The 11,032-nt window shown below is 47.1% G+C and overlaps 1 protein-coding gene across 2 annotated transcripts in view; it reads right to left on the reverse strand.

Moving 5' to 3' along the window:
- ACTN2 (actinin alpha 2) overlaps nt 1-11,032 on the reverse strand; it is an 80,813-nt gene that overhangs the window by 20,477 nt on the left and 49,304 nt on the right. For both annotated transcript variants that reach the window (XM_032242265.1, XM_032242267.1), the window contains exons 10-12: nt 8,837-9,067; nt 4,924-5,071; nt 1,910-2,060 (exon numbers count right to left, since the gene is read on the reverse strand). In XM_032242265.1, the coding sequence (XP_032098156.1) occupies nt 1,910-2,060; nt 4,924-5,071; nt 8,837-9,067 (530 nt within the window). The remainder of the gene's footprint in view (nt 1-1,909; nt 2,061-4,923; nt 5,072-8,836; nt 9,068-11,032) is intronic.

Genomic DNA, 11,032 nt, shown 5'->3' on the forward strand with positions numbered 1-11,032 from the left:
CCCACCACCATGCCCAGCTAATTTTTGTATTTTTAGTAGAGACAGGGTTTCACCATATTGGCCAGGCTGGTCTCGAACTCCTTACCTTGTGATCCGCCTGCCTTAGCCTCCCAAAGTGCTGAGATTATAGGCGTGAGCCACCCCACCCAACCTATTATTTAATTTTTGAAGTTAACATTATGTGACAAGCTCTAAAAATTCTACAGATGTATCAGTGATGATAATGGTGAGGGAAAGAGTAGGGAATCAAATGTTGGCTTTATTACAAGGGAAAGGAGCTTAAGAAAGCTCAGAAATGCTGCAAGAAGGCTCCTCTCCCTGAGAGCCACTGCACCCCAGGGCTCACGCTACACAGAGCAGGGGGACTGAGAACATTCACTCCGTGCTTAATCCAGCCTAGGCTCAACTGTCATGTTAGTTCTTCTCATAAAACCAGCATTACAGGGCCAGGTGTGGTAGCTCATGCCTGTAATCCCAGCACTTTAGGAGGCTGAGGCGGGTAGATCACAAGGTCAGGAGATCGAGACCATCCTGGCTAACATGGTGAAACCCCGTCTCTACTACAAATACAAAAAATTAGCCTGGTGTGGTAGTGCGGGCGTGGTGGTGTGCACCTGTAGTCCCAGATACTCTAAAGGCTGAGGAAGGAGAATCACTTGAACCCGGGAGGCAGTGGTTGCAGTGAGTTGAGATGGCGCCACCATACTCCAGCCTGGGTGACAGAGCAAGACTCTCAAAAATAAATAAATAAATAAGGCCGGGCGCGGTGGCTCACGCCTGTAATCCCAGCACTTTGGGAGGCCGAGGTGAGTGGATCACAAGGTCAGGAGTTCGAGACCAGCCTGGACAAGATGTTGAAACCCCGTCTCTACTAAAAATACAAAAATTAGCTGGGTGCAGTGGCATGTGCCTGTAATCCCAGCTACTCAGGAGGCTGAGGCAAGAGAATTGCTTGAACCTGGGAGGTGGAGGTTGCAGTGAGCTAAGATCATGCCATTGCACTCCAGCCTGGGTGACAGAGTGAGACTCTGTCTCGGAAAAAAAAAAAAAAAATTAAAAAATAAATAAATAAATAAAATGTATTTTTTAAAAAATTCTCATCTGAAGGCTCTAGAAGAAAAGAAAAAAAAAAAAAAAAAAAAAAAACCACCAGCCCTCATGGGATGAAAAACCAAAGTGGGGCCCTGGTGTCTCTTTCTGCAGACGCTCTTCCTGCAGATGTGAGGCAGTGCCCTCTGTTTTGCGTTGGTTTCAGGATAGCCTTTGCTCTGCGTCTTGTGCCTGGCCTGCGTGAGGCTGCCTTCCCATAGCTTTCTTGGGACCAACGCTCCAGACTTATTTCTCATCTTCCCAGAAGCAGAGCTGCCTGTGCTGGGTGCTGGGGTGTTGCCAGATGGGGGGACATAGGGATTCTACCACAAACAAAGAACCAAAGTCTGTTTCTACATTTAAAGAAACAAGGAGAGGCTGGGTGCAGTGGCTCACACCTGTAATCCCAGTACTGTGGGAGGCCGAGGCAGGTGGATCACCTGAGGTCAGGAGTTCGAGATCAGCCTGACCAACATGGAGAAATCCCGTCTCTACTAAAAATACAAAATTAGCCAGGTGAGGTGGCACATGCCTGTAATCCTAGCTACTCGGGAGGCTGAGACAGGAGAATCGCTTGAACCCAGGAGGTGGAGGATGTGGTGAGCCGAGATCGTGCCATTGTACTCCAGCCTGGGCAACAAGAGCAAGACTCTGTCTCAAAAAAAAAGAAAAAGAAATAAGAAATAAGGAGAATCCCTGCACAGAGTGCCTCCAGTTTGGTTCCCTCTGCATTTAGTTGGGAAAGGAAAGGCAGGCCTGCCTCTGCCCTCTCTGTGGAATCTCCCGGGCTCCTGGGAGGACGTGGGGCATCTGCACATACTTGAGCTCCTGCGCGATGGCTGCGATCTGCTCCACGCGGTCCTGGTGCGCTGCCAGGTCACTCTCGAATGCCTCGTGCTTCCGCAGCAGAGCCCGCACCTCTGTCAGCGACGCCGACTCATAATCCTTCTGCAGCAAGATCTGCTCTTTGCCTGCAAAGGTGGTCGCGAGAAAGTATGAATATGCTGAGGGCACAGTGGCTTCCTCGTGCCAGCCATGTTCTCAGGGAGTACTGAGATTCCAAAGAACCAAGACGAGGGGACAGAGAGGGGCAGGACTGACGACACATGCCGGGCATGTGATGGAGTTCGGGCTGTTACCTGCTAAGGATGCCCCAGTCCCTCTGTTTTGGAAGCTCATGTCTCCAAACGAAGGGGGAAGGAGAGCACGCTAAGTGTATTCTAAAAAAACCAAACAAACCAGGCCGGGTGGGTGGCTCACCCACGTAATCCCAGCACTTTAGGAGGCTGAGATGGACAGATCACAAGGTCAGGAGATCGAGACCATCCTGGCCAACATGGTGAAATCCCCTCACTACTAAAAATACCAAAAAAAAAAAAAAAAAAAAAAAAAAAATTAGCTGGGTGTGGTGGCACACGCCTGTAGTCCCAGCTACTTGGGAGGCTGAGGCAGGAGAATCTCTTGAACCTGGGAGGCGGAGGTTGCAGTGAGCTGAGATCACCACTGTACTCCAGCCTGGCAACAGAGCGAAACTCCATCTCAAATAAAACAACAAAAAAAAAATAAACCAAATTTGTAGTCTTTATTATTTTAAGTCATAAGTATCTGATTTTCCTGTGTGATCCTCAGTTAAGTTAGTAATTACTCACTCCCAAGAGCTACTGGGGATGCTTAGATAAAAACCTTTGTTCTCTATTTGTCTACCCACGAGTTCTACCCCACCCTAGTTCTTTTTGTTTGGACGCCATCCTCTGTGTGCTTAAATGGGGCCTGTGCTTTGTTTCTCCTGATAATAAACATTAGAAATTTTCCTCTCTGACCCACCACTTATGTTTTCCCGTATAAATACTTCCTAAATCCAGCAACTGTTTTGATCACGACTGGATCCACATATATCCCCTGGCTAACGACCTTTAAAATTCTGTAAAATCGGCCAGGCAGGGTGGCTTACACCTGTAATCCCAGCACTTTGGGAGGCCGAGGCAGGTGGATCACCCGAGGTCAGGAGTTCGAGACCAGCCTGGCCAACATGGTGAAACCCCATCTCTACTAAAAAATAGAAAAATTAGCTAGACGTGGTGACATGCACCTGTAATCCCAGCTACCCAGGAGGCTGAGGCAGGAGAATTGCTGAAACCCGGGAACCCAGGAGGCAGAGGCTGCAATGAGCCAAGATCACAAGATTACCCCACTGCATTCCAGCATGGGAGACTCCATAAAAAAAAATAAATAAATTCTATAAAATTGGAAGTGGAAAGTAAATGTTCATGTATCTGATAATCATGAAGTAGCACTTACTGTGTCTTTGACGCTACTTCAAATGCTTTCTAAATATGAACTCATTAAATCTTCATAGAAACCCTATGGAAGGTATTACTGTGATTCCAACGTTGAAGAGGACATGGAAGCCCTGTGAGATTAAGAAGGCATCTGGGGCACACAGCTGCCTCGTGTCAGAGCTGCGACACCAACCCGCCCGGCTCCAGCTTCCTGGATTGTAACTACCTTTCTATGAAATATTAAAAATCAAGCAACAATAAAAGCAAAAAGCATAGAATGAGGAGAAATCTCCCAAATCTCAAAACAGATTATTATGTGATGGGGAAAATGCTTTATTCTTCTGCCTCAGCAAGAAGGACTATTTAGTCCAGCAGACAGTTAAAAAAAAAAATGTTAGGACCATATTCTTATGGCTATGGAAGCAGGTGTGTGTGTAAGGCCTGAATAAAGCAGATAATGCAAGTGAAATAGATTACACATACCTTGCACGCTTCCTCCCAATCAGATTTTCTACACAGCATATTATGTTGCTCTGTGGCATTTAAGACGCATTCTACTGGCAGAAGCTAGTGGTTGGCCCAGGGCCATCCGACCACCAGTTAGGGAACGAACGGATACTTGTGGAATCAAATAGAAAACATTGTAGGAGGCCAGGCCTTATGTAGGTAGGTACGTAAAGAACACATTTTGGGAAGACATAGATTATCTGCTTGATTAGAAAATAAATTTTTTTTTTTTTTTTTTTTTTTTTGAGACAGAGTTTCACTCTCGTTACCCAGGCTGGAGTGCAATGGCGCGATCTCTCTCGGCTCACCGCAACCTCCGCCTCCTGGGTTCAGGCAATTCTCCTGCCTCAGCATCCCGAGTAGCTGGGACTACAGGCACACGCCACCATGCCCAGCTAATTTTTTGTATTTTTAGTAGAGACGAGGTTTCACCATGTTGACCAGGATCGTCTCGATCTCTTGACCTCGTGATCCACCTGCCTTGGCCTCCCAAAGTGCTGGGATTACAGGCGTAAGCCACCGCGCCCGGCCTAGAAAATAAATTTTCATGTCTATCATTGCTTTTTTGTTTTGTTTGTTTGTTTGTTTGTTTTTTTGAGATGTGCTCTCGCTCTGTCACCAGGCTGGAGTGCAGTGGCGTGATCTCAGTTCACTGCAGCCTCTGCCTCCCAGTTCAAGCGATTCTCCTGCCTCAGCCTCCCAAGTAACTGGGACTACAGGTGCGGGCCACCATGCCCAGCTAATTTTTGGTATTTTTAGTAGAGACGGGGTTTCACCATGATAGCCAGAATGGTCTCGAACTCCTGACCTCATGATCTACCCACCTCAGCCTCTCAAAATGCTGGGATTACAGGCGTGAGCCACTGCACCCAGCCCTCATGCCTACCTCTTAAATAAATTTGGCACTGAGACAATAGCAGAGAAAGGTGATGACCCCTACCTTTAGTGTCACAGACATTAGGCACAGGGTTTGTAAGGACGCATCGTGGCTCTGTGCATGACTCGACTCTGGTTTTTCAAAAATCCAATCTGAGTCCTGTCTACTTACCATAAGCCCAAGTCTCGTGCGTTGAGGCCTTCTGCCTAAACTTCTCAGCCAGGTGTTCCAAGCGCTCCAGTCTCCGAATTTCATTGAGCAACCACTCCTCGTAACCCTTCTCGGCCTGCTCCAGCCTCTGCCAGGCACCAGCAATATCCTGGGATGGTTGGAAGACAAGGGAAGCGAACGTGTAGCAAGCACATTCGTTACATTCTGGCCTCATCGTTTCTTCTATAAATCCCCTCCACTACATGATTGATGGTGTTTTACTTTTGTTTTATTTTCCTTCCATACCCCCCACCCCAATAACCATTCAATTATTTGGCTTTCAAATGTCTTAATTAGAATTTTTAAGACTAACACCGTTGGCGGCTATCCTAACACTTCTCCAGTTGTAGACAAGGATGCAGAGGGCTAACGATTTCTGGCTACCAGAAGGTAAAGCCCCAAGATGACTCATTTCAAAGCAACTCTTAATTACGATTATTTTTATTTTTTTTTAAGAAGTGGACTCTCACTATGTTGCTGTTCTTTAACTCTTGGGCTCTGACAATCCTCCCACCTTGGCCTTTCCTATAGCCAAGATTACAGGCATGTGTCACCACACCTGGCTTCCAAAACAACTCTTATCTAGTGACCGGGGTGAACTGTCCAGCCAACCAGCCCCCAACACTATTCACTGAGCATCTAGAATGTACCAAGCACTAGTGAGAAACTGTAGGAGTAAACAACACCTATGAAGTTCCCGGTTCCCATGCAGCTTCCATGGTGCTGGGGGAGAGAAATCATTAAATCGTTACGTACTTAAGCAAGTTCGTTTCGGAAAGTGATGAATGAAATCCTGTGACAGGAAACAAAGCAGGGTCAAGAGATACTGCCAGCCCCACCCGTCAGGGGGTCCCTGTGGGCAGGTTACTTAGAGAAGACTCCTCTGAGGAGGGCGCATTTGGGCCGAGATCTCAATCACAGAAAAGGCCAGGGATGTGACGAAGCACGGGTGATGTGCTCCGCGTGCCGGAGGGGCGCAGGCAGGGTGGGGCGGCGGCAGGCGGGGCAGTGTGGGTGGGGGCAGAGCGAGAGATGCGTTTAGCAATCATGCAGGTCCTTATAGGCCAAAATAAGGAACCTGGATTTTACACTAAACACTCTGGGGAGTCACTGCAGGGTTTTGGGAAGAAAGGAGATGAGATCTGATTCATAGTTTTAAAAGATGACAGAGAGTGATGTGTGGGAGATGAACTCTCAGGGGCAAAAGAAAAAGAAGAACCAGTCAGGGGTTACTTGCGGGGTCCAAGGAGAGAGAATGGTGGCCTAGAATAGGCCAATGGCTGTGCAGGGAAAGAGTGTTATACCCAAGCGAGTTTAAACAGAAGCGCCACACTCTGAGTTTGCTGAGAGTCCACTTTCATGGCCGGCGTCTGAGAGTCAGCTAGCGCTCAATCCTCTCGGCCCAGAACAAAGTGCGGTCAACATTTTTACATCAGTTTAGCGTCGGGGGCGGTAAGCAGATTATTACAGAAGCAGAAGGAGCAGGTTAGGGGAGGCGGGGGGAGCCTAACAACAAAGTTCTATTTGAAGTTGTTTTTCACTCAGGATGTGGGGGAGGCAGGTACACAGTTGCAGGTACAGGATGTATGGGCCGCTGGGCCCTGTTTCTCAGAAAATTGGTTACCAAGGTGCCAGGTGTCTCAGACTGCAAGCTCTCGGCACAGAATGGCCTACATAGCTCAGGGCGGGCAAAATGGAATTGGCAGGATTGTTCAAAATGTATTCATCACAGCCAAGCCAGGGTATTTCAAGAGAAGGGGATTAAGAGCAGCGACTTAAGGTGTATTCTGAACAAGAGCCAGTGGGACTGGCTGAAGAACTGGATGTAAGAAAGTGATGGAAAGGAAAGAATCAAGGATGAAACCTGGGTTTGGGGGTTGGCAACTTAGAGGACAGTAACATAATTCACTAGGATCAAGGAAACTGGAAGGAATCATTTTGAGTATGTTAGGTTTAACATGCTATAATATACCTAGGTGGATATATTGGCCTGGAATTTGGGGAGAAGTCAGGGCTGAAGATTTAAAATTTGACAGGTATTGGTATGTAGGTAGCAATTAAAACCATGAGCCTGGCTGGGCATGACTCAGGCCTATAATCCGAGCACTTTGGGAGGCTGAAGTCGGAGGGTCATTTGAGCCCAAGAATTTGAGGCCAACCCTGGTAACATAGCGAGACCCCAACTGTACAAAGAAATAATTGGCCAGGAACGGTGGTATGTGCCTGTAGTTCCAGCTACTCAGGATGTTGTGGTGGGAGGATCGCTTGAGCCCAGGAGACTGAGGCTGCAGTGAGCTGAGACTGCGTCACTGCACTTCAACCTGGGTGACAGAATATGACCCGTTTAAACAAAAAGGAAAAAGACGCCACGGGCGTGGATGAGATCACGTATTAAGATGAAGAGGCTCAGCACCAAGCCTGAGTATCATCAACATCTGCAGGGAGATAGAGGAGGCAAGGCCTTGGGCAGAGATGAAGAAGGCCTTGCCTGTGAAGGAGGAAGAAACAGGAGGCCCAACATGGAAAGAACTTCAAGAAAGGGAAAATGGGCAGCTGGGTCAAAGAAACTGAGCATATAAAAATAAAAATGATCCCAGCACTTTGGGAGGCCGAGGCAGGCAGATCACAAGGTCAGGAGTTAGAGACCAGCCTGGCCAATATGGTGAAACCCCATCTCTACTAAAAAATACAAAAATTAGCCAGGCATGGTGGTGGGCACCTGTAGTCCCAGCTACTTGGGAGGCTGAGGCAGGAGAATCGCCTGAACCCAGGAGGCAGAAGTTGCAGTGAGCTGAGATTACACCACTGCACTCCAGCCCAGGTGACAGAGCAAGACTCTGTCTCAAATAAATAAATAAATAAATAAATAGAAATGACTTGCACTGGCAGTGTGGATGCCACTGACTTTGACAAGAATATTCTTGGTGGAAGCGAGGAAAGAAGCCAGTTTACCGCAAGTTGAAGAGTAAAAGAAGTGAGTGAGTAGGGGGCTGAGCATGGAGGCTCATGCCTGTAACCCCAGCACTTTGGGAGGCCAAGGCGGGCAGATCACCTGAGGTCAGGAGTTTGAGACCAGCCTGGCTAACATGAAGACACATGATGAAGATGCTGGTGGACATGAGTAGAAACCCCATCTGAAAATATAACAATTCTGTAATCCCAGCTACTTGGGAGGCTGAGGCAGGAGAATCGTTTGAACCCAGGAGGCAGAGATTGTAGTGAGCTGACGTCGTACCACTGCACTTCAGCCTGGGTGACAGAGCAAGACTCCATTTCAAAAAAAAAAAAAAAAAGTGAGTGAGTGAGTGGGGAGGAAGTGGGAAGTCAAAAGAGGTACCACAAAGGTTTCCTTCTAGCTATTTTGCTATAAAGGGTAGCCAAGAAGTTGCTCGCAGGAGATGTGGAGTCCTTGGTTTGAGCTTGCGACTGGCAGATTTTAGAGCACTTTTGTAGGCTGGTGTGCATGACTCAGTGGAGGGAGAAAGTGACCATGGGAGACGGAGATAAATGTAGGACTCAGACCTTGTGAAGGTGAGAAGGGTAGGTTGTGACAGCAGGGAACAGAAGACACATGACGTAGATGCTGGTGGACATGAGGGGCCAAGGTCATGAGGAGGGAGGAGAGGAAGAGGGCTTCTCACTGACTGTTTCCTAAAGGCCTGCTCCCCGTGGGACACCATATCCCAACAGCAGCTGGAGTCAAGAAGTGCATGAGGGTTGGGAGAAAAGTATTTAGAATGAAGTGGTCACAGGGCCAAAATTATATTCACACAACTAAAATGATTCAAGAAGTCAATGCTTCCTAACCCAGGTGGCCTGCAGGCTAGAAGGAGGCTTCCCGTGGGGCCCCAAGGGCTTGGCGCTCGCTACTCACCGACACCATCTTGCCCTCGGAGGGCATGAAGGCAGGCCGGTTGCTGATCCGCAGTTTGGTCTGCAGCGTGTTGAAATTGATCTCCAGCTGGCATTTCTCCTGCACCTTGGGGGGCTTGTGCTTCCGGCGGTAATCCCGGAAGTCCTCCAGCTTCTTCTGCATGGCTTGCATGGTCTTCTCAGGAGTCCGGTTCTCTAGCCAGGGGATTGTGCGACGAATCCATTCCAAAAGCTGCTCCCAAAACACAAAAATACTGCTGAAGACACCAGCAAACTCCCTCCCCCAATTAAAAAAAAAATGAAGCATCCAATAATTTGTAATGGATTAACCTAGTGTTCCTAAAATTATTGAAATGTGGTATCTCTATGCACAGAGGCATGAATGAAATTTCCAGTCTCCACCCGTGGCCACTAGTGATCACCCCAACGACACCATACACAGGTCGAAAACTTAAAGTGAGCACATCAAGTCATGTCTTACAAAAATGTGACGTTTACAAGAAACTCAGGGACCAGACATTAGCAGACAAATGCTGGATGGAACTTTCAAATTAAAAAAAAAAAAACAAAAAGCAAAAATACCTGACATGGCAGAACTGTGGTGTAATAAATTCAGCAAAGAACTGGATTTAACTTAAAATGTGTTCTTAAAAAATAAGCTCAAATCTCATTAGATTATTTACTATACAAATGTATTTGCCTGGGCCCAACTCAGTGCTGAAGTATATTTTAACATCTAGCTTTTAAGTAAATCTGCATGATAGAAGTGAACGTGGTCGTGAATTCCTAAGGACAAAATACGCACCGACCTCTTGAATGACTACCTAGGTCTCACAAATGGCTTGCTGAAAACTCCATCATTTACACTTATGCCTACTGAGCACTTGGAAAATGACAGCAGATTAGAATGAAAAATAGTTTAAATGGTGATATACCTAGAGTCGAAGAGTTTTAGGAGGATAAATGAAGGACCCAGGAAGAAAAGGAAGGGTGGAATTACTAAGGATCCTCTGGCCTTCAGTACTGGCTGTGCTTCATGGCTGACAACCCTATCACTGCCATTAAATAATGCCCATCGAACTGAATTTTTCCACAGCAGCAATATGAAAATATAAACTCAGTGTCATTAAGTTACACTACTATTTATTGGAAGATTTATTCCAAGTGTCCTGATACTTTTCCCAATAAAGACCAAATATCAGCTAAATTGAAAGGCAGGCCGGGCACGGTGGCTCACGCCTGTAATTCCAGCACTTTGGGAGGCCGAGGCAGGTGGATCACCTGAGGTCAGGAGTTCGAAACCAGCCTGGCTAACATAGCAAAACCCCGTCTCTACTAAAAACACAAAATTAGCTGGGTGTGATGGTGTGGCTCTGTAATCCCATCTACTTAGGAGGATGAGGCAGGACCATCGCTTGAACCCAGGAGGCGGAGATTGCAGTGAGCCAGGATTGTGCCACTGCGTGCCAGCCTGGGTGACAAAGCAAGACAGCCTCAAAAAAAAAAAAAAGGCAGATCAAAAATTATTTGGTCTGCAGTATGTGTCACTGTACTTGAGTCCAATTTAGAGAGGAGGGGGCTGGGGGCTTCACACAGCCCATGTTTGTATTTGGGGAAACAGTGCAGACACAGTGAGGACACCGTGTAGTTACTGTGAGGCTGTAACAAGAACAAAAATAAAACAACCTGGAAAGTGCTGTCCTAACCAACAGCCTAGCTGAAGAGCTCTGGAAAGGCCCACAGAAACGCATGCTCAAACATCCTGCAGGGAGGGCTCTGTCTTCCCCAGATTTCCTCTGGATATTTATATTGATACACAAGCCCAAGCTCTCCTGACACCAGGCTGGGCCAGTTCCTTTGACGGTGGGTCCTTGTGTGGAGAAAGGCTTTTGAATATGGAGTGCATCCTATGTGATGTTGCTAGCCAGTGAAACAGGAAAAAATCAAAACAAAAACAGTAATGCAAGGTCGTCTAGGGGTGTTCAACCCCGGAGGTGCAGAGCTGAGCACAGAATCCATTCTCCTGCCTTCAGACATGCAAACTACACCTTTCTGCTTTGGGATCGTTGGAAAGACCACTGGGGATTACATTTTTGCCAAAAGTTAGGTCACGACCACAGGAACAACCTCAGAGATCAGGTGTATCTTCCTACTTTCATCCTGAGATGAAAAATGCAAAAAAAAAAAAAAAAAAAAA

The sequence above is a fragment of the Sapajus apella genome, unplaced genomic scaffold (assembly GCF_009761245.1).
Source record: "Sapajus apella isolate SASKATOON/1434 unplaced genomic scaffold, GSC_monkey_1.0 scaffold49, whole genome shotgun sequence".
In the NCBI taxonomy this organism is placed as follows: Eukaryota; Metazoa; Chordata; class Mammalia; order Primates; family Cebidae; genus Sapajus; species Sapajus apella.